The 24,091-nt window shown below is 39.2% G+C and overlaps 1 protein-coding gene across 1 annotated transcript in view; it reads left to right on the top strand.

Annotated features, from left to right (window-relative positions):
• Window positions 1-938: 938 nt before the first annotated feature.
• BMAL2 (basic helix-loop-helix ARNT like 2) overlaps window positions 939-24,091 on the top strand; it is a 57,185-nt gene continuing 34,032 nt past the window's right edge. Inside the window, exons 1-5 of the mRNA XM_080811339.1 lie at window positions 939-1,034; window positions 11,612-11,653; window positions 14,808-14,965; window positions 21,890-21,969; window positions 23,387-23,479. Of these exons, the coding sequence (XP_080667465.1) occupies window positions 943-1,034; window positions 11,612-11,653; window positions 14,808-14,965; window positions 21,890-21,969; window positions 23,387-23,479 (465 nt within the window). The 5' untranslated portion in view covers window positions 939-942. The remainder of the gene's footprint in view (window positions 1,035-11,611; window positions 11,654-14,807; window positions 14,966-21,889; window positions 21,970-23,386; window positions 23,480-24,091) is intronic.

The raw sequence follows: 24,091 nt of genomic DNA, 5'->3' as shown, positions 1-24,091 counted from the left end.
ATAAGGCAAAGTAAATATTACGATCTAGAGTATTCCATTTTAGGCTGGTACTTTACATAAATGAGAAAGTTGATGATAGGTCTCCATCAAGGAAGGGAAAATTTTTGAATAGGGGGACAAGATGACATACTGGAAGAAACCAGCTCTTTTTAAGACTGTTCTTTCCAGTATACTTTCTGATTTAGTTAAAACTCCCAAGACAGCAGAATCAGTGTTTATTCAAATGTAAGAACCAGTGCACTTCCCAAGCCACGTATAAACGACTGGAAGGTTATCTACTGTTTTGGGTTGTCTGTATTCTCTCAGACTGTTCTACTAATGTGAATGATCATAAATAACTACAGTTGACCAAGTGACTGGTCTAGAACTGTTTACCGTTTTACATCCTGAGTCAGCAGTTTGTAGTCCCCACTCAGCTCAAGCTCGAAGTGATTGTCAGTCCTTTTTATTTTCTTTTTCTTCGGAATCATAAGCACCATTGTTCTTTCTTAGTATCCAAATAAGACTGTGAGCTGCTGAAGTGGAGGCGTGAGTCCTAGAGGCGACAGTTTTATGCCGCAGAGCCGGCATGGCTGCGACCTTCAGTGGTTTGGGGAGTGAATGGGAAGTGGAGTTCATGGTAGGGGAAGTAATGGAAACATGCAAAGTACTGGCAGATAGTGATTTTTTGGCAGAAGACAACAACTGAAGATTAGCCAGTTGCCCACAGTTTAGAAAATGAAGCCCGGATACAGAAATATTGAGTGGCTTGCCTAACGTTACACAAATAGTTAGAACGCCTGACTGTTGGTGTGGTACTTTCTTCATTACACCCTGCTTCCTGTCTCTCTGCAACTGGACAGGGTAGGGGACTTGTGGCACATGAGGATAATCATGCTGTCCATTTCCCAACATGTATGGGTAGAGGTGACCCAAGACCTCCTTCCTTCCAGGTCAGGAATCATGACAGAAAAAGTGGTGGAAAAGCTCTCTCAGAATCCTTTTACCTATCTTCTTTCAACAAGGATAGAAATATCAGCATCCCGTAGCAGCAGGTAAGTCCTGGACTTCCATTTGACATAATCCCTGCTTAAAGAAAGCATGTAATGGCAGTAGACAGGGAGTATATATATCCCACTGATTTGCTCATTGTCTGCCTTAGAGCTTCTCCATTCTGCCCCAATCCTTCTTTCATTCCACCATTTTCCATTCCTCTAGTGAAATGATGGATGTCAAAGTACTTTATGTGTTTTACAAAGTACTGATTGTATAGCATCCTTTCCAGAGACTCAGGGCATGAAAGCCAGTCAGTAGACATGAAGTTGATTTCATTGGTGGAGCCCCAGAATATTGGGCATTTTTAAACAAAGAAGAATGTATGAGAATGTTTGCCATTTCTGTAGCACTCTTGGTTTGAATGGAGAGCTGATTCTTTTAAAGGGTCATTGATGAAGATTCCCTGGAATATAGTCATTAAATATTTCTTGAGTACCTACTATGTGACACCCAGTGGACTAGGAGGGAGAAATACAAAGACAAAAGAAACATCTACAAGTTAGAAAGATACAGGTAAGTATTACACATTATGATAACCGCCATAATACATACTCCAGGTACCCTGACAACAAGGACAGTTGGGCATTTAAATAAGACTGGGATTAGGAGGGAAGGACAGCTTCCTGCAGAGGTTGATTTAAGCTAAGTTTTAAATGAAGAAGGGAAGTGAACCATTCCGAGCAGGAGTAGAGGAGGTACTTTAGGTGGAAGGAAGAACTGTGCATAGGCATAGGGCATGGAATATGAAATAGCACCCTGCTAATCAGGAAACCAGTGACCGGCACAATAGAGCAGAGGGTGTACGTAGAGGTCGGTGAGCTGTGAGACTTGGGAAATGAACATGGACTAGGTCAAAGAGATCTGTTGAACTAAAGAATATAGAAATCATCTTGCATGCAGTCAGGAAAACACAAGGATTTTAAGCATGTCAAATTACATTTAAACAAAAACTGTGAGTCTTTGGACTTTTTTTATTTGGTAAAATATATATAACATAAAAATTGCCATTTCAACCATTTTTAACGTACAATTCAGTGGCATTAGTTACAGTCACAATGTTGTACAACTATTCCTACTGCCTATTTCCAAAACTTTTTTTTTTATTACCCTGACTAGAAACTCCGTATGCATTAAATAATAATATTCCATACCTTGTTCCCTTCAGTCCCTGGTAACCTCTAATCTACTTTCTAGCTCTATGATTTTGACTATTCTAGATATTTTACATAAGTAGGGTCATGCAATGTTTATCCTTTTTTGTCTGGCTTATTTCACTTAACATATTTCCAGTTTTCTGTACATTATAGCATATATCAGAAATTCATTCTTTTTATGGCTAACATTCCATTGTATGTATATACCACATTTCTGTAACAATGTCACATTAATATCAGGTGTACAGCCTAGTCAACTTCTCTATACATTATGCTATGCTTACCACATAGCTGCAGTCTGTCACATATACTGCAATTTCAATATCATTGACAATATTCCCAGTTCTGTGCCTTTTATTCCCATGACTTATTCATTCTATAAGTGGAAACCCATATCTCCCACACCCCTTACCATTTTGCCCATTCCCCACCCTCCTTCCCTCTGACAGCCATTAATTCTCTGTATTTACAGGTCTGATTCTGCTTTTAGTTTATTCATTTGTTTTTTAGATGATGCCACATGAATGAAATCATATGGTTTTTATCTTTCTCAGTCTGACTGTTTCATTTAGCTTAATACACTGTAGGACCATCCATGTTGCAAATGGTAGGATTTCATCTCATATGGCTGTGGAATATTCATGTATGTGTGTGTTTGCGCGCACACACGTGGTGTGTGTACTACTACTTTTGTTTATTGATGGACCCTTAGGTTGCTTCCATATCTTGGCTACTATAAATAATGTTGCAATAAACATAGGGGTGCATGTATCTTTTTTAATTAGTGCTTTGGTTTTCTTGGGTAAATACCCAGTAGTGGGATTCTTGGATCATATGGTATTTCTGTTTTTAATTTTTCTGATAATTTTTCCATAAAATTATCCGTATCTATATCCATAGTGCCTTCCACAGTGGCTGTACTAATTTGCAGCCACAAGGGTTTCATTTTCGGTACATCCTCTCCAACACTTGTTATTTCTCATTTCTTTGTTTTCAGCTATTCTGATAGGTGAAAAGTGTTATCTCATGGTTTTGATTTGCCTTTTCCTGATGATTAGTGATTAGCATCTTCTCTCGTGTCTATTGGCCATCTGTATGTCTTTGGGAAAATGTCTATTCAGGACCTCTGCCCATTTTTAAATCAGATTGTTTGCTTTTCAGGTGTTGAGTTTTATAAGTTCTTTTTTATTTTGGACATTAATACCTTATTGAATATGGAGTTTGAAAATATCTTCTCCTTAGTAGGTTGCCTTATATGAAAGCCGCACAAAAGCTTTTAATTTTGATATAGGTCCAATATAGCTTATTTTTGCTTTTGTTTCGCTTGTGTTAAAAGGAATATCTAGAAAAATATTGTTACAGCCAACATCAGAGAAATTACTGCCTGTGTTCTCTTCTAGAATTTTTATGGTTTCAGTTCTCACATATAGGTCTTTCATCCATTTTGAGTTTATTTTTGTGAAATAGTATTAGAAAGTGTTTCAGTTTTCCCAGCACCATTTGTTGAAGAGACTTTCTTTTGCCCGTGGCATTGTCTTGCCTCCTTTGTCATACATTAATTGACCATGTAGTGGTGGGTTTATTTCTGGCCCTTTATTCTTTCCCTTCGTTCTGTGTGTCTGTTTTTGTGCCAGTACCATAGTGTTTTGATTACTATAGCTTTGTAGCATATCTTGAAATCTGGAACTGTGATACCTTCAGTTTTGCTCTTTTTCAAGATTGCTTTGGTTATTCAGGGTCTTTTGTGGTTCCAGACCCATTGCAGGATTGTTTGTTGTAGTTCTGAAAAATGCTCTTGGTATTTTGATAGGGATTGCATTGAATCTTTACATTGTCTTGCATAGAAGGGACATTTTTAAAATTTAAATTCAATTGGCTAACATATAGTCCATCATTAGTTTTTGATGTAGTGTTCAATGATTCATTCATTGCATATAATAATATTAATTCCATGAACACAGAGTATCTTTCCATTTATGTGTCTCCTTTAGTTTCTTTCATCAAAGTCTTTACAGTTTGCAGAGCACCCATCTCTCACCACCTTAGTTAAGTTTATTCCTAGGTATTTTAGTCTTTTTGATGAAATTGTAAATGGGAATGTTCACTTAAAATCTCTTTCTGCTAGTTTGTTATTAGTGTATAAAAATGCAAAAAAAATGCAGTGAATTTCAGTATATTAATTTTGCATCCTGCAACTTTACTGAATTTACTAGTTTTAATAATTTTTTGATGGAGTCTTTAGGGTTTTCTATATGTAGAACCACGTCTGCAAATAGTGACAGTTTCACTTCTTCCTTACTGATATGATTGCCTCTTATTTCTTTTTCTAGTCTGATTGCTCTGACTAGGACTTCCAATACCATCTTGAATAGAAGTGGTGAGTGGACATCCTTGTGTTGTCCCTGATCTTAGTGGAAAATCTCTTAGTCCTTCATCACTGAGTATGATGTTGACTGTGGTTTTTTCACTTATGGCCTATATTACATTGAGATATGTTCCCTCTAAACCCACTTTGTTGAGAGTTTTTATCATGAATCGGTGTTCAATTTTGTCAAATACTTTTTTTTTAATCTATTGAGAAAATCATGATTTTTTTAAAAAAAAGATTTATTTATTTTAGAGAAATTGAGAGTATTAGCAGGGGGAGAAGCAAAGTGAGAGGGAGACAAGCAGAGCCCCACCGAGCAGGGAACCCTACACAGAGCTTGATCCCAGGACCCTGAGATCATGATCTGAGCCAAAACCAAGAGTCAGATGTTTAACTGACTTAGCCACCCAGGTGCCTTGAGAAGATATGATTTTTATTCTTCATTTTGTTGATATGGTGTATCATGTTGATCGAATTGCAAATATTGACCCATCCTTGCATCCCCAGAATAAATCTGATCATGGTAAATGATCTTTTTAATGTATTGTTGAATGTGATTTGCTAATATTTTAGCAATATTTTTTTTGAGGATTTTTGAATCTATGCTCATCGGAAATATTGGCTTATAGTTGGTGTGTTTGTGTGTGTGTGTGTGTGTGTGTGTGTGATGTCTTTGGTTTTGGTATCAGGGTAATGCTAGCCTCATGGAATGTATTTGGAAGCTTTCCTTCTATTTTTTTTTTTTTAATAGACTGAGGACAATAGGTATTAACTCTTCTTTGAATATTTAGAATTCACCTGCGAATCCATCAGGCCTTGCACTTTATTTTTTCTTTTAAAGAGAGTGTGAGTGGATTCAGGGTGCAGACAGGGAGAGGGAGAATCCTAAGAAGGCTCCATGCTCAGCTCAGTCTCACAACTGTGAGATCATGACCTGAGCTGAAATCAGGAGTCAGATGCTCAACCAACTGAGCCACCCAGGTACCCTGGATATTTTTCTATTACCAATTCAATTTCATCACTAGTAATTGGTCTGTTTAGATGTTCTATTTCTTCTTGATTCAGTTTTAGAAGATTGTATGTTTCTAGGAATTTATCCATTTCTTCTAGCTTGTCTAATTTTTGTTATGTAATTTTTGTAGTGTTTTCTTATAATCCTTCCATATTTCTGTGCTGTTCTTAGTTTTCCTCCTTTGTTTCTAATTTTATTTATTTGGGCCCTTTCTCTCTCTTTTTTTTTCCTTGATGAGTCTGGCTAAGGGTTTATCGATTTTGTTTATCTTTTCAAAGAACCAGCTCTTGGTTTTATTGATTTTTTTCTTTTTTTTAAATTCAGTCTCTACATTTATTTCTCCTCTGATCTTTATTTTCTTCCTTCTACTCATCTTGGGCTTTGTATCTCTTTTTCTAGTTCTTTTAGGTGTATAGTTAGATTGAGCTTTTTTCTTTGTTTTCTTTTCTTTTTCTTTCTTTCTTTTTTTTTTTTTTTTTTTTTAAAGATTTATTTATTTATTTATTTGTCAGAGAGAGAGAGAGAGAGAGAAGAGCGAGAGTGAGCACAAGCAGACAGAGTGGCAGGCAGAGGGAGAAGCAGGATCCCTGCTGAGCAAGGAGCCCGATGTGGGACTCGATCCCAGGGCGCTGGGATCATGACCTGAGCCGAAGGCAGCTGCTTAACCAACTGAGCCACCCAGGCGTCCCTTTTTTTTTTTTTTTGAGGTAGGCCTGTATGGGTATGTATTTCCTTCCTAGAATTGCTTTTGCCATGTTCCAAAGATTTTGGACTATTGTATCTCCATTTTTCTCTATGTATTTTTTAATTTTTTCTTTGATTTCTTTGTTGACCCATTGTTGTTTAGCATCCATGTGTTTCTGGGGTTTTTATGGTTTTTTTCATGCTTGATGTCTAGTCTCATACAATTGTGGTTGGAAAAGATGCATGGTATGGATTTCAATCTTCTTAAATTTATTGAGACTTGTTTTGTGGTGTAATATGTGGTGTATTCTGCAGAATGTTTCATGTGCACTTAAAAAGAATGTGTGTTCTGTTACTTTTAGATGGAATGTTCTATATATGTGTGTGTTAAGTCCATCTGGTCTAATGTGTTGTTCAAACCCACTGTTTCTTTATTGATTTTCTGGCTGGATGAAATGCCCATTGATGTAAGTAGGGGTGTTAAAGTCCTCTGTCATTATTGTATTACTGTCAGTTTCTCTATGTTCATTAATGTTTGCTTTCTGTATTTAGGTGCTTCTATGTTGGATGCATGGATATTTGCAATTGTTCTATCCTCTTTTTGGATTGATCCATTTATCAATACATAATGGTCTTCTTTGAGTCTTGTTACAGTCTTTATTTTAAAGTCTATTTTGTCTGACACAAGTATTGCTACCCTGGATGTATTTCCCCCCACTTCCGTTTGCATGGAATATTTTTTCTGTAGTTTTACTTTCAGTCTATACGTGTTTTTAGGTCTGAGGTGAGTCTTTTGTAGACAGCATTTGTTTTTTTATCCATTCTGCCATCATATATCTTTTGGTTATAGCATTTAGGCCATTTAAAGTAATTATTGATAGGTATGTACTTATTGCCATTTCTTTTTTTTTTTTCCCCTCGTTGTTTTTGTAGTTCTTCTCTATTTCTTTTTTTTGAGATTGATGGGTTTCTGTAGCATTATATTTGGCTTTCTTTTTCCTTTTTTGGTGTCTATTACAGGTTTTGTGTTTGTGCTACCATGAGGTTCATATATCACATCCAAAGTATATGGTACTCTAAGTTGATAGTCATTTAAATTCAAACAATCCGGGGGAAAAAAAAAAAAAACTTATTTCACCCTTTCCCTCACGTTTTATGTATGTGCTATCATATTTTCTATCTTTATTCATAATTTTCTAACATCTAATTATGACTTCTTTTCCACTTAAAGAAGTTCCATCAACATTTCTTGTAAGGCTAGTTCAGTGGTAAAAAATCATTTTGGGGGGAATTTCAATTCTGATTGATACTCTTGCCAGGTAGAGTATTCCTGGTTGTAGGTTTTTTCCATCAGTACTTTGAATATATCATATCACTTTCTTTCGACCTACAAAGTTTCTGCTGAAAACTCGGCTGATAGCCTTACAGGGTTTTTCTTATAGGTAAATTTTTGCTTCTCTCTTGCTACCTTTAAAAGTCTCTCTTTATATATTTAGTTTTTAAGTAGGCTCTATGTCTAATTTGGGGTTTGAACTCACGACCCTAAGATCAAGAGTAGTATGCTGTACTGACCGAGCCAGCCAGGTGCATCCAAAGTCTCACTTTATCTTTAACCTTCGGCATTTTAATTATTATGTGTCTTGGTTTGGACCTCCTTGGGTTCATCTTGCTTAGAACTCTGTGCTTCTTGAACCTAGATATCTATTTCCTTCCCTATGTTAGGGAAATTTTCACCTATTACTTCTTCAAATACATATTTTCCTTTCCCTCTTGCTGCTGCTTCTAGGTTCCCTGTAATGGGAATGTTTTTTCACTTACTGCTGTCTAACAGCTCTCTTAATCAACCTTCATTTGTTTATTATTTTCTCCTTCTGTCATTCAGCTTGTGTGCCTTTCATTAGCCTGTTTTTCCATATCGCTGATATATTCTGCATCCTCTAATCTACTATTGAGTCTCTCTAAAGTATTTTTTATTTCAGTTACTGTATTATTCAGCTCTGATTGGTTCTTTTTTACATTTTTTAATTATTGAAGGTCTCGCTGTGAAGTTCACTCACTCTTTTCTCCAGCCTAGTGAGCAGCTTTATGATCATTACTTTAAATTCTTTATCAGGCATATTGTTTATCTCCATTTCATTTAGCTCCTTTCTCTGAGGTTTTGTCTTGTTCTTTCTTTTGGAGCATATTTCTGTCTCCCCATTTTGCCTGACTCCCCATGTTTGTTTCTATGAATTAAGCAGAATAACAACTTCTAAATTTGAAGGAAGGCTTGGTGCGCTTGGCAACTTTCACTGGCTGGAGATGTGGCTGGCATGGGTTGGGTGTCTCAGGACTCTCCACATAGTAGGCACTGTGGCAGGATAGCTGAAGTGGGTACAGGTCAGTGTGGTCCCTGAACCTCCCTGCAGCAGGTGCCCTAGCAGGATAGTTAAAGCTAGAGTTGAGTGCGTGCTGGGGTGTCCCAAGGCTCTACACCCAGAGGGAACCTTGGCAGTGTAGCTGACGCTGACGTGGGTATTATTCAGGGTATCCTGGAGCTCTCCACACAGAGGGCACCCTGGCAGGACAGGTGAAGCTGAAGTGGGTATATGCCAGGGGATTTCAGGGCTCTCTGTGGAGTGGGCACCCTGTCCCAACAATGTGTTGCAAAGTTTCAGGTTCTATACACTGAGGGCACTCTGGAAGGATGGCTGAGGTGAAGGGAAGCTGGGATTTCTGGGGTACTATTTGGAGGGGGTGCCCCAGTGGAGTGGCTGGAGCTGAAACAGTGTGTAGACCAGGAGACCCTGGAGTTCTTTTTACAGAGGTGTCCTGGTAGGATATCTGAAGTGGGTGCAAACAGGTATGTTCCAGGACTCTCCGTAGAGAGAGTGCCTTGGAGGGATGTCAGCTGGAGCTGAGGCAGGGTACATGCCTGCCAGGGAGGGGTTCTGGGGTACTCTGCACAGGGGTTGCCATATATCACATTTTGTTTATCCATTCATCTGCTGGTGGACATTTAGGTTGTTCCTATCTTTTGGCTACTGTGAATAATGCTGTTATCAATGTTGATGTATCAGTATGTGTTTGGGTGTCCTTGCTTTAAATTCTTTTTGGTATATATTCAGAAGACTTTCTGGGTCATATGGTAATCCTATGTTTAGTTTTTGAGGAATCACAAAAACTGTTTTTAACAGTGGCTGTACCCACCAGCATTACATTTACATTACACCAGCATATACGTTCCCACCAGCAATGTGTGAAGGATGCAGTTTCTCCATATTGCTGATATTTGTTATTGTCCATTTTTAAAAAGAATATAGCTACCCTACCAGGTGAGAAGTGGTATAGACTTCTATGTTCAAAGAATCACTTGGGAAACAACACGGAGGATGGGCTGAAGGGAGGAAACCCAGGAGAAAATAGCTGAGAAGTTTTGCCAGGGATTGTTTTCTGAGCATTGGTCTAAGAGAGTAAGGTCCTGGACAGCGGGGCATGGAAAGGGAAGGGCATGTTATGAGAAGTTTAAAAGAGAATTCATGATTGTTGGTTAAGGAGAGCAGGCATACAGGAAGTGTCCAAATTTTCTGACTTGGTTACCTATGTGGAGGATGTCATATGCTAAGATCAAGGGATAGATGGTGAATTCAGTTTTGGACACAATGAGAACATGGTAATTCTCAGTTCTTCAACCGGGCAGTTGGATATGAGGACCTGGTACTTAGGGGTGACACCTGGTCTGGAGATAGAGATTCACACATCTCTAATGTTGAGGAAGCCATTGCAGTGATTGGCATGGATGCGGTCACTGGGGGAAGTGTAGAGAGTAGGAAGATTTGGGGACTGAGGATATACTCTGGGGGGATTCAGGCCTAAACACTGTAAAAGGAGAAGGAAATCCTACCCCAAATGTGAGAAGACATGGCTCTGAAGTAGGGTAGTATCTCAGAAACCAAAGGAAGGTTTTAAAAAGAAGAAGGCATGAAAAGGAGCAAATCCAGAGAATGTTTTGATTGCATTTGCACTTACCTAGGTTTATGCTGCAAACAAGAAATGAATTGTTTGGCTAATATATGATCGTGCTTTTTCTCTGTTCTACCAGGGACCATTAAATAACAGTATGTTTGGATTTCATAAGTACAGTAGGTTTGGATTTCACCGTTTCTTTCGAGTTTTTTTTTCCCCTTTGTAGTTCAGTTGACACTGTTATATTAGATTGTGTGTGCAACACACAAATTCCACACAGGACTCGGTGCTCACTATGATATATGTACTATCAGGATATAATGTTATTACAATATTCTTGACTATACTCCCTACGCTATACTTTTCATTCCTGTGACTTATTTATTTTTTATTTTTTTAAGATTCTATTTATTTATTTGACAGAGATCACAAGTAGGCAGAGAGAAAGGAGGAAGCAGTCTCTTTGCCAAGCAGAGAGCCCGATGCAGGGCTTGATCCCAGGACCCTAGGATCATGACCTGAGCCAAAGGCAGAGGCTTTAACCCACCGAGCCACCCAGGCGCCCCTCCTGTGACTTATTTATAACTGGAATTTTGTACTTCTTAATTCCCTTCACCTATTTTGCCCATCCCCTCATCTACCTCCCCTCTGGCAATCACCAGTTTGGTCTCTGTATTTAAGAGTCTATTTTTGTTTGTTCTGATATATTTGGAAATATATTTTTTAAAATATGCATTTTTAAAAACTACTCAGCCTGCATCATTTTTAATGTGGAGTGTATTCTGTCACCATCAGTATATTCCACTATAGTAGTGGTCTGGTGGTAACTACGTGTCTTACATACACATACACACACATGTGTATATATACATATATAGCCCCACATGCATATACACATTTGCCATATTCTGCTAGGGAATACACTACTGTGACTATTAATATTATTGCCAAGTGACCGGAGTTTCCAGTTTTCAATGATATTTTTAATTAAAAAATAAATTTTAACAAAATAAATTCCTTTTCATTCATTTTCAGGCTATTTTAATATCGTCACCACAAAATTTTTGGTGGAGCCAATTGTCTAAAAATTATTCTATTTAATATTATTCATATGAAAATTATATTTCTCAGGACTCACGAGATAATTTTTGTTCATTGTCACAAGTTAACAGTTTTCATTGCCCTGATGGGGAGGAGGGGCCTGTGAGCCTCAGGAGGAGAACCACCACCACCACTTGTGTCAACAGTAATAATCATTTCCAGTCATTAGGAGCTCAGGGTAGCATTTCTAACTAAAGACTTAATAGGATTTAGGATGTAGGGTGATAGTAGTTAATCTCACATTTATTTTCTTTCAAGAATGACATAAAAGCTGTTTCATGTAGTTTGACACTTTATCCTGCTTTTTTGTAGAATGGAAGATGGTGAACAACAAGTAAAAACGAAGTCCTTCAGGTACACTGAACCATTGAGACTGGCAGATGGTGGGTGGAAAATGTTGCAGATACAAACCTTTAGCCAAAGTAAAAGGTGACGCCAAGATAGAATTGATTCACGAATATTAGGTTTTTCTCATCCCATATGCTCTGAGAAGTGGTGAATGTTAAGTACCTGTTACCTTTTCTATCTACTGGAATAACATTTGTTTTAATGTGCCTTTAAATTTTTCTTAGAGGGACTGTTTATTCTTTAAGCACTAGAGCAAAGCTGATCCATGCTGTAAAGAAATCCCAGTTACTTCTGAGGAGCATCTGATTGTTAGTCTTTGTCAATTGTTTCAACATATTCTCAGCATCAACAAAAATTTTTCTATATCTGGCAACATGGCCAGATCTCAGTTTTGCTTTTTCTTCATTTATTCTGGTTTTGTGTCTAATTTACAAAACACTAACAAGGATCAAAGTGGCAGTAAGAGTATGCAGAATTAAGAGCCAGACCCCTGCCACTAAATTATCAGACAACCAGCCTCTGGTAAATAGGTCTTTCCCTAATACAGTCTTCCAGAAATCCTTTAGGTGCATCTCCTTCAAAAACTAGCTATTTTGCCTTCTTCTGGGTTTCCTAGCTCCTGCCATCATCATTCATTGTTCTCCACAGGGCCTTGCTCCCACATGTTCTCACCTTTCTGTAACCCCTACCTCAGAGACAGAAGACCCCATCTGCTGTACATTCCTGGAAACAGGCATCTCTGCCCATTGTTGATGTCTGTGCTAGTGGGTAATACTGGTAGAAATGAGAGGTGATAATTCTAGCAGGAGGATAACTCTAACATTCTTCTAAACATAAGATTTTAATCTAAAAATTGTTCCTGAATGGACCAAAGTATGAGTATATAACTAAATTTTATGTGAACATACATATAATTTGAATTCTATTCAATTCACTCAAAAATACTTATCTTGTTCCAGGAGTAGTGTGACCCAAGGGTGAATGGTTGGGTGGGAAGGGGAATATTATCTCCATTGGTTTTCATTAGTGTTCTCCCCTCCCCCACTTTTATGTGGAAAAATTACATTTTCTTTTGTCTAATTTAAACTTCCCATAAATACAGGTCAGAACAAGTCTCCTCTTTTCCCATCAGATTGTCCTTTTTAAACTCTTCTGTGGAAATTCTGGAAGCGCCACAATCTGACTGTTGTAGGAGAAACAGACAGATGTTTACAGTTAAGTGTGAAGAGTAAAAGAGCCTAACTCAAATGTAAAATGTAAATGTAAGATATACAATTTTCCCCTACATTTTATCATCCACGAAAAAGGTCTCATCAATGGCCTCTTCCTGTTAATGGGCAACGTTTTTCTTTCCTTGTGATGTATTAAATATTACTGAATTTCCAGCAGATGGTGACTTAGGTCTGGTGACATGGTAGAAGAATAGAAGACATAGAGGCAGCTGAGAGAGGAAAGGGATTCATCATATAGTAGTCACAGACAGTTTCCCGGAAGAATAACTGAGGTGGGTTTTGAAGAAGGAAGAGGATTTTTCCAAGAACACAGAAGGGAAGGACATTATAAGCTTAGCAAAGAGTGAGTCAGAGGAGATGTGAGGTGACTTGGCATGTGTGAGGACTAGGCAGGTTGTTTGGCATTGCTGTGGAGTAACGTGGAGATGTAGGGAATGCACGGAGAGATGAACCTGGAAATGAGGGTGCAACCTCATTTGGAGGTTCTCAAATGGAGAACTTTGGGATGTCATGAGGGAGTTTGACCCTTCCTCTTAGGCAGTACAAATATATTTTAGCAGTTTGATGCAATGGAATTAGATGACTTCATTTGTTTTAGAGTGATAATTCTGGAAGTCGGAGCTTGTGTAGACTGAAAGGGGAAGACACTGGAAGTATAGCAGGTTAAAAGGCTTTTGGGGGTAGTGCAATGAGCTGTCACCTCATGAATCAAGGTAGTGACACAGTGGATAGGGAGGAAGAGAAGACCTATGTAAGGACCATTTTAAGAACTAGAACCTATAGAAGTTTGTGATTATTTGGCTCTTCAGAGTGAAGAAGGAGGAAGGGTCTAGAATGAGCCTAGTGATATCAGCAACCAAGATAAATTCTACAGGAGTAAGTCAAGGGTAATGGAGGAAGGAGATGTAAAATGGGGGTAAACTGTAAAGGACATATTCAGTATGGGTTTACCTGAGGTTTAAGGCACTTGTGAATCATTTAAGTGTGTAGTGCAAGTTATGAAGGTCAGGAATGGTGTGAAGTATGAACGAGTTAGAGATTTAATAGTAGCTTAGGAAGAGCTGTAAAGCCTCTGAGAGAAGGAGCTATCTCAGGGTGAAGTTGTAAGGTGAGGAAAGAGTAGAGCCAACTGGGGAATCTTGGGGACACTGCTTTTAAGGAAAGAGGAAGAGCTGGTAAAGAGACTAAGGGGACTGAGCGGAGCAGGGAGGACAGCGGAGCAGGGGAGGGTCACAGGAGCCAGCAGAAGAATAAGGAATGTCAGTACCGTCAAATTCAAGGCAAAGATCAGCAAGGCCTTGCATAATATAAGGATGACCTCCGCTAGAAATAGTGTCTGTGGGGCAGGGTTTGCAGAAGGTTGATTTTAATAGATGGGTGGAAAGGTGCCTGCTTGAGAAGAGAAAAGAGCGGAGATGGTGTTCATCCAGGAAGCTGGCTGAGAAGGGAAGACAGTAGCAAGGTAAAAACCCCTCAGAATGGGGAAAGGTGGGGTTTTTTTTTCCCCCAAAGAGAGAGATTTGCACACACTTGCAACCCTATGGGAAGCTGCTATAGAAGAGAATGAAGTTAAGATGCTGAAGCGAATACCAGAGAGCAGTGATCTGTAGTGAAAGGAAGAGCTGGGTAGCCTTCTAAGACTGAGGGAATTTCTAAAACTACTCATGTGGCCTTCAGACACATCTTAGTTCTTAAAGGTTTCTGGAAATAAGATAGGGCGGAAGGAGCAGGGGTAGTTGGTGGGATGAGAGATGAGCGCCATTTTGGTGCTCAGCAGCTCCCTCTTCTTCCCTGAACCGGGAGTGCAGGGCCAGAGTTGGAAGCAAGGAGGGTGTGCTCGCTGGCCTCCTCAGGCTCCAGCCAGCGCCTCCCCGGTAACCGGGGGTCTGTTCGTTGTTAAAAATAAAGGAGGTTCTTTTCCTTCTTAGAGAAGCTCATAGCCAAACCGAAAAGCGGAGGAGAGATAAAATGAATAACCTGATTGAAGAACTGTCAGCAATGATCCCTCAGTGCAATCCCATGGCACGGAAACTGGACAAGCTCACAGTGTTAAGAATGGCCGTCCAACACTTGAAATCTTTAAAAGGTGAGTTTGGAAATGGCTTCTGCACTTGGATTTTTTGTTGTTGTTGTTTTTAAAGATTTTTTTTAAAAGATTTTATGAAATCATAAAATGTTAGAGATTTTATAAAAATGTACTTATATGAGAGATAGTGATGTGGTGATAGCATGAGGAGGGAGGAGAGGGAGAAGCAGGCTCCCCACTGAGCAGGGACCCTGATCCCAGGACCTTGGGATCATGACTTGAGCCAAAGGCAGACACTGAACTGACTGAGCCACACAGGTGGCCCCGCACTTGGATTTGTGAAGTCCACCCTGTAAATGAGATCCCGGATTCATTTTTGTGGTTGTTGGCTCCTGAAACTCTATACAGGTGTGTCTTCAGCTTTATAGGCAGCAGTTTGTTTACAGGCATCAATTTTGATGCTTGCTCATATTCTGTATGTGGAGAGAATACTAATCTGGATATTGAAAATCTTGGTTTCACTAAAAGCTTTATCTTAAATGCATATAGTGTGTCTTTCCATTTGTGTCATCTTCAATGTCTTTCATTGTCTAAGACATCTTCAATGTCTTAGAGTTTTCAGAGTACAATCCTTCCACTGTCTCGGTAAAATTTATTCCTAGGTGTTTTATTCTTTTTGATGCAATGTAAATATAATTGTTCCCTTAATTTCTCTTCCTGCTAGTTTGTTAATAATGTATAGAAATGCAATGGATTTCTGTATGTTGATTTTGTATTCTGTAACTTTACTGAATTCATTTATTGTAGTTTTTTAGTGGAGTCTTTAGGATTTTCTGTATGTAGTATCTTGTCATCTGCATATAGTGAGAGTTCTACTCCTTCCTTACCAATCTGGATGTCCCTTATTTCTTTTTCTTATCTGATTCCTATGGCTAGGACTTCCAGTACTATGTTGAATAAAAGTAGTGAGAATGGACACCCTTGTCTTGTTCCTGATCTTAGAGGAAAACCTTTCAGCTTTTCACCACTAAGGATGGAGTTAGCTCTGGGTTTGTCACTTATAGCATTTATACTATTATGTTCCCTCTGTACCCACTTTGTTGAGTTTATCTGGATGTCGAATTTGTCAAATGCTTTTCCTGCATCTGTTGAGGTGATCATATAATTTTTATCTTTCATTTTATAATGTGTGTTGTGTTGATTGATTTGCAGATACTGAACCATTCTTGCATCTCTGGAACAAATCCCACCTGATCATGGAGAATGATCCTTTTAATGTATATTTAAATTTGGTATGGAAATATTTTGTTGAGGATTTTTGTGTTCATCAGGGATATTTGTCTGTAATTTTATTTTGTAGAGTCTGTTTTTGGTATTGGAGTAATGCTGGCATCATAGAATGAATTTGGCAGTTTTCCTTTCTCTTCTATATTTTGGAATGATTTGAGAAGGGGAAGTATTAACTCTTCTTTAAATGTTTGGTAAATTTCACCTGTGAAGCCTTCTGGCCCTGGACTTTTGGTTATTGAGAGTTCTTTGATTACTGGTGCAACTTCATTGCCGGTAACCAGTTTGTTCAGATTCTTTCTTCCTGATTTAGTTTTGGGAGATTGTAGGTTTCTAGAAATTTACCCATTTCTTCTACTTTGTCTAATTTTTTTGCATAATTTTTGTAGTCTTTTTTTTAATCTTTGCATTTTCATAGTGTCAGTTGTAACTTCTCTTGCATTTCTGATTTTGATTCTTTGTCTTGATGAATCTGGCTAAAGTTTTAACAGTTTTATGTCTCAGTTTCATTTATTTCCACTCTGATCTTTGTTGTTTTCTTCCTTTTACTGACTGGATTTTGTTTCTTTTTCTAGCTCCTTTAGGTATAAAGTTAGGTTGTTTGAGAATTTTCTTCTTTCTTGAGGTGAGTCTGTATCACTATAAATTTCCCTCTCAGAATTGCTTTTGCTGCATCCAAGAGATTTTGAACCATTGTCTCTAATTTCATTTGACTTCATGTATTTTTTCCTTTCTTCTACAACTTCTTTGCTGATCCATTGGTTGTTTAGGAGCATGGGGTTTTTTTGGCGGGGGGATTGATTTCATTTCACTGTTGTAGTCAGAAAAGATGTTTGATTTCAGTTGCCTTTCTTTTAAATTTCTGTCTTCTTGTGATCCGTTCTGGGTAATGTTTCATGTGCACTTGAATGTATATTCTCTTGTTTTTGGATGGGATGTTTTGTGTATGTAGATCTGTTAAGCCCATCTTTTGTAATCAGTCATTCAAAGCCACTGTTTCCTTCTTGGCAATCTATCCATTGACCTAATAGGGTGTTAATGTCCCCTATTATTGTATCACTGTTAACTTCTCCCTTGATGTCTGTTAATGCTTGCCTTACATATTTAGGTGCTCCTGTGTTTGATGCATATTTACAATTGTGATCTCCTCTTTTGAATAAATCCCTTTACTATTATTATGTAATGGCCTTCTTTGTCTCTTGTTACAGTGTTTTGGAGTCTATTTTGTTGATATAATTGTTGCCACCCCATCTTTGGTTTTGCTTTCATTTGCATGGAATATCTTTTTCCAGTCCTTCATTTTCAGCCTGTGTCTTTAGTGCTGAAGTGAGTCTCTTGGAGGCAGCATGTGGTTGGGTCTCGTTTTGTTATCCATTGTTATCCAAAAATCACCCTGTGATTTTTTATTCAATGTACATAAATGTGACGCTCCAAAATAATTATTGATAGGTGCATATGGTCATCTTTAAAATCGTTTCCTGGTTATTTTTGTAGTTCTTCTCCATTTCCTCCTTCTTTTGATCCCTTCCCTTGTGATTTGAGGACTTTCTTTAGTGTTATGCTTGGATTTCTTTCTCTTTGTTTTTTTTTCTGTATGTATTATAGGCTTTTGGTTGTACTAACCATAAATTTCATATATAACATCCTAAGTATGTAGCAACGTATACCAAGTTGATGGTCTCTTAACTTCGACCACATTCTAAAAGCACTACATTTGTATTCCCCCTTTCCACATTTTATACACATGTGGTCACATTTTATAGCTTCTTACTTTGTGTATTCCTTGACTAATTTTTGCAGATATCATTTTACTATTTTTGTCTTTTAATGGTCATACTAGCTTTATAAGTGGTTCATCCACCATCTTTATTCAGTTTTTACCACTGAAATATTTTTCTTGCATAATTTTCTTGTCTTGGCCTTTTCTTCCCTGCTTAAGAAGTCAATTTCACAAAAAACAGATACTTTAAATCACCTTCCTTTGATTTCCACATGCAGAATGGTGGCTGCCGTACTCTACCTGGCTGACTATGTGCAAATCTGGAGGGCAGGCAGTGAGGAAAAGAAAGCACAGCCTTGATCCCGCTGATGGCAGGCAGAACAGTGCAAGTGTGAGGATACTGCTTGGCAGGATCCTTTCAGGAGTGTGACAGAAGGTCTCATTTTCATAACCATCCATTGTGAAACAGGATTCCCTTTTACCCACAACTGGATCTTGCATAAGTTGTATGCAATATTTCCCTGAAATCTTTTAGCATTGAACATTTGCAGGCCCCACTGAGGTCATTTGATTGCAACTGTAAAATTACCCAACAATTTCCACATTCGCAATGCCTGGAGGGAGGAGAACCTAAGGGGAAAAGTCACGAATCCATCAACTAATTCAACAAACAGGCACTGAGCATCATGTAGGTTCCCGTCTGTGCGGGGAACTTGAAAAGGAAGGAACAAGATCTCTGAGCTTTGGGGTTCATGGCAGACGAAGGAGACAGACCCAGGCAGAGATCATTAAAATCCAGGGTGATAAATGCTACAGCGGAAGTAGGAGTGGGAGGAGGAGCAAGAGAAGCTCAGTAGGGAGGACGGACTGTCTAAATCCAGAGCAGATTCCTTACACCAGATCACAAGTTTTTGCCAGTGGCCTTTCTGAGGTGCTCAAGGGCTCATCACACACCCTGAGCAGACCCTTTGGTCAGTGCTGCCCACGAGTAAGAGGACTTCAGGCAACTGGGTCTGCCTGCCTTCCAGTGCCCTTACTGGAGTAGACCACCCAACTTGCTCCGCAGAAACCTGGACCCCACATCATCAGAAGGCGGCCTGCGGAGCATGTTGTTTTGGTCCCTACATAATTACTTTAAAGACAAATGGATTGTGAAGTGAATTTTTGCACTACATGCTTTAAATAGTGCTTCTCAAATGATCTGGGTGAAGGACAAGTGTTACCCACCCCCACCCATTACAAAGTACAGCTAAGTCCTGGAAAAATGATCATGGGCTGGGATGCCACAACAATGTCACATTTCCATAAAAGTGTCTAAAATTGCTTTCTTTAAGAAGGATTTATTTATTTGACACACAGAGAGAGTGAGAACAGGCATGTGCACAAGCAGGGGGAGCAGGAGAGGAAGAAGCAGGCTCCCCGCTGAGCAGGGATCCTGATGTGGGGCTCGATCCCAGGACCCTAGGATCATGACCTGAGGCGAAGGCAGATGCTTAACTGAGCCAAACAGGTGCCCCTAAAAATGCTTTTCATTTCCGTACTCACCTGCCATAGTTTGCTGATGACACCAGTCAGCAGACCACACTTGGAGTAGCCCTTCTTCTCAGCAGGTGCCTTCAGAGAAACTGTGGGCATTCTGTGTGTGCAGTCATAGTACTGGTACTCGGGGGGGGGGGGGTGCAGTGGTCCATGCATGGAGGTCCCAGAGGCAAACCTCCTGGGTTCAAAGCCTGGCTCCCTTACTTAATGGCTCTGTGACTTACCCAAGTCACTTCACATTCTAATCCTCCACTTCTATAGCTGTAAAATAGGGAAAAAGCATTTACTGAATAGGGTCATTGTTAATAGTAAAGACTAACACCTATCAAGGGCAAGCGCAGTGTTTACTCTGGGTGGAGGTGGGAGGGGGAAGGAGGAATAGTTACTGTGATTTTGATCACTTTAACCTAATGAACACTGTGACAAAGGTAAGTGATCTTGTTTCCTTGTTTGTTATCTTTTGGTGTGCCCTAGTGGCTCAGTGGGTTAAGCATCTGCCTTCAGCTCAGCTCATGATCCCAGAGTCCTGGGATCAAGTCCCATGTTGGGCTCCCTGCTCAGCAGGGATCCCTGCTTTTCCCTCTCCCTCTGCCCCTCCCCCACTCTCTCAAATAAATAAAATCTTTTAAAAAAACGTTGTTATCCCTCACAGGCACAGGTCCAGAATATCACAGCATGTGTTTTATTAATACCTCAGCCTGGCTTTGGCTCTGCCCTTACCCCTGTCATTTCTCCTTAGCATGTCCTTGCTCACTGTCCCCACTCCCAGTTCTGGCTGATTGACACCGACAGGGTTTCCCCACCATACTTCTTCTGACCCTCAGGCCAGATAAGAAGATAACACTGCTTTGCCCAAATAGATTTTTGGCCGACCCTGGCCTGGAACTCAGTCTGTATCTTTCTGCTCTTTCTCAACTCCCTCCCGTCAGGTTGCTGTGTATTCATTTATAATCATAAGAAATCATTTGAGGGAATTCTTGGAGCCTTACCTAGAAGGTAGATTCTGGAAGAGAATTTCATTTGCTTATGCCAGGCTCATATGGGTGCTACCAGTCTGAAAAAAAACCTTATCAAGTAAGACCATGAGGTGTTTTTGATTTTCTGGGTACCCCCTCACCACCATCCCACCCCCACCGCACCACCCGCCAGCACTTAGGTATTTTGTGAGTTTGAGCTGCAAATCTTTCCAAGGGCCACTGTGTGGTTAAAATGTCCCAGGGTCGGGAAAACAACAACAAAAACTTCTCAGGGTATTAACCCATCTTTCACTTGCAAAAGCAACTTTTCTTGCAGTCCTCAGGAAGAGGGGTTTGGGGTTAGGAAAGTTGACCAGTATAACAGGGAAAATTGATTTACCTGTGAATTACGCTTGCCTGGATGTTATCTGGGGACAGGGCACCTTGACTTGGTGGACTGTCCCTTGCGCCCCCTTGTGGCCACGCACAGCTTTGGGCTGTTATGGAGGGTGGATGCCTTTAGGGCAAATGTGATTTTGGTGCTCCCCGTGTTTCTCTCATTGAAACTTTTACGTAGGTCCTGGCCTGCTGGTTCCTCCTTTTGTCAGCTGTTCAGTTAGAGACTTTAATTTTGATACAATAAACTCTGTGCTGGGGCACCTGGGTGGCTCAGTGGGTTAAAGCCTCTGCCTTCAGCTCAGGTCATGATCCCAGGGTCCTGGGATCGAGCCCCGCATCGGGCTCTCTGCTCTGTGGAGAGCCTGCTTTCTCCTCTCTCTCTGCCTGCCTCTCTGCCTACTTGTGATCTCTGTCTGTCAAATAAATAAAGAAAATCTTTAAAAAAAAAATTTTAAACTCTGTGCTAAGGGCTTAAAATGAATTATTTCATTTATATTTTATACATTTTTATATATTATCAGAAGTCTCCATATGATCTTTAAAGCGCCATTTGGAAAATCTTATGAATCCAGAGCAGTGATTTAAAGTTCCACAATCTTCCTATTTAGGGTAATTCACATAATCCATTTTTTTTGTTGTTTTGTTTTGTTTTGTTTTTGTTTTTTCAAGTAGTCTCCATGCCCAGCATGGAGCCCAACATAGGGCTTGAACTCACGACCCTGAGATCAAGACCTGGGCAGGTATCAAGAGTTGGATGCTTAACCGATTGAGCCACCCTGGTGCCCTTGAGCAGTTTGAAGAAGCTAAGGAATTATAGTGTATTAGAAAATATAGTTCTCTTTTGAAATCAGTTCCTACTGTCCACACATTCAAGTGTAAGGGAATAAGTAGTTCCAAGAACTTACAGTATAAAATCAGGACATCCTAATCTAATACTACTTAAAGAATGAGGACGATGAAGTCATAGAATGTGCTAGTAATAGTACCATTCCCAATGCAGCGGCAACAGTACTTATTTCCCTTGAGTATTTACTCCATTTCCAACTCTACTCTATTTTCCATAACTTTTGGACTTATTTTTAGGTATGACAAATTCTTATGAAGGAGGTAATTATAGACCTTCATTTATTCAGGATAATGAGCTCAGACACTTAATCCTTAAGGTAAGTCCAGAGTTCTGTTTGTTTAAGCTGTGTTTGTCCTTTCAGTTTTACTTGGATGGGAGGCAGATTTTTTTCGGTTCGCTTCCGGCTGCCACAGCCAGGGCTCCCAAATACACCATAGCTCCCTTCCTACAAAAATAAGTTGCATAAGTAACCGTGTCTTAATTTGGGCTGATGAAAGTAGAGACAGAGGATATGCAATTTCCATAATATGGAGCCAAGCTTGTCTTTGATCCTAAACTTACACTGTACTCACCTCCTGTGCCATGGGGTCTCTTCCCCTCCATCACCACCTCCTAAAAAGCCATCTACCTTGTATCTTTTTCTCATCTCGATCCTGTTCTCAGCACATTAGCCCGTTACTGCTTAATGAGCTATTAGTCGATGCTTTGACATTTCTGTTCTCACCATTCATATGCATGGGTTTTCAGATTCTCTCCTCTAGAGGTTATTTGACATGGAAAATATGACCATCTCATAGGCTTCTCCTGCCCCCAGGAGGGGATAAATGTCTTAATCTTGTGCTATGACTCCTGGGCTTTAAACCATAGCATGATGAAACAGATTCTTCATATACATACTTGTCTATTTTTTTCTCAATTTTTTTGAAAAAGCTCTTTTATCTAAACAGCTGAATTTAAATACAAGATTCCTGATAGGAATGTAAGGGGTTTTTTTTGTTTGTTTTTGTTTTTTTGAAGATCAAGATATCTAAAGTTAGCAACATGTACAGTATGCTTTGGAAGCTTTCTCACAATCTTTAAGTGTTTTTTTTTTTCTTTCAGTCCTAATATAACACTTGTTCTGCCCTTCTAGAGTATGTCTGCCAAACTCACCTCATGTTTGTTTCCACTTAGTAGAAATGATTCAAGGCAACGTCCAATGGGAGTGCTAGACTCATCCTATGTCCATACAGGTCCATTTCCATATAGGTTGCTTCACAAAGGATGTACTGGGCAGACTTCATCTAACTGAGGTTAGAGTTTTTTAAGTTTAGTTTCCAATGAGCGGTTAGTAATTACTCACAAGGTATATTGTAGGACGTCTGCTCTTTTTCTTGTCCTCACTCTACACATTCCCTGCATCTCAGCATATCCTCGGGCAGTTGTTACTGCAGTGTTTTGATATCTTTGTAGTTTCATATGCAGTATAGAATTTGGGGTAGGTCATTTCTATATTAGAAAATATCTCAACCAAATATTCCATGGCCAAATTTTCCATGTCAAAAACTAGTTTAGACTGGGGTTCAGTTCGATGTTCTTCATCAGTCTTTTTGTAGCTTAAGAAAATGTCCTAATTTTACTAGCTCTATGACCACTCTTTGTTTTATCGCTATAGGAATTTTCACAGTACTTGAAGTGTGTAAGACAGACAGAAGATATTTAAAAGTATTCACTTTTATATTTTTAAATTCTAGACTGCCGAAGGCTTCCTATTTGTGGTTGGATGTGAAAGAGGAAAAATTCTCTTCGTTTCTAAATCAGTCTCCAAAATACTTAATTATGATCAGGTATCCAAAACTGAGGTTATTTTCCACATGAGGCTTAATTTCTTTGAACACACACATATGTCCAAGTTCTGTTCTTGAACCCTGGGCTGTGGGTTTAGGTTCCACTAGGTTAGAACTCCTAGAGAGACGGAAATGTGTGCACAGATTATGGGTTCTTATTTCTGATAAGAGTGTTCACTTCCTTACCTCTGGCAAGTTATTTAATTTTCCTGAGCTGCAGCCTTCTCTTACGTGACAAGGGGAAATGATGATTAAACCTGTCTCTTGGGTTGTAAAGACAAAATAAGTGTCACATTTGAGACTGTCTGAACAATGTTTGGTGTCCTTCTGTTTCTTCTAAAAGACAGCATTATTATTAGGTTGCATGCATAACCGTTTTTGATCTAAGCTCTGGCAACAAACTTTAAAAGTCATCTTTCATTTAACCACCTTTCTCTTCTCTTTACCTCCTCATTCCCAAGTACCATTTAATTTGAGCTAGTTACTCAAAAGCTCTAGCACTAACACTAATCCAACGGAGTGAATAAACTGGGTCCTGTGGTCACCTTTAAAATAGGAATCAGACCACAGCTTTACTCTTCAATAATTCCCAATGACTTCACCCATATTCTC

Source organism: Martes martes, assembly GCF_963455335.1.
Source record: "Martes martes genome assembly, chromosome: 8".
Lineage (NCBI taxonomy): Eukaryota > Metazoa > Chordata > Mammalia > Carnivora > Mustelidae > Martes > Martes martes.
The sequence above is the reverse complement of the archived record's forward strand: the minus strand, read 5'-3'. Positions and strand labels throughout refer to the sequence as shown.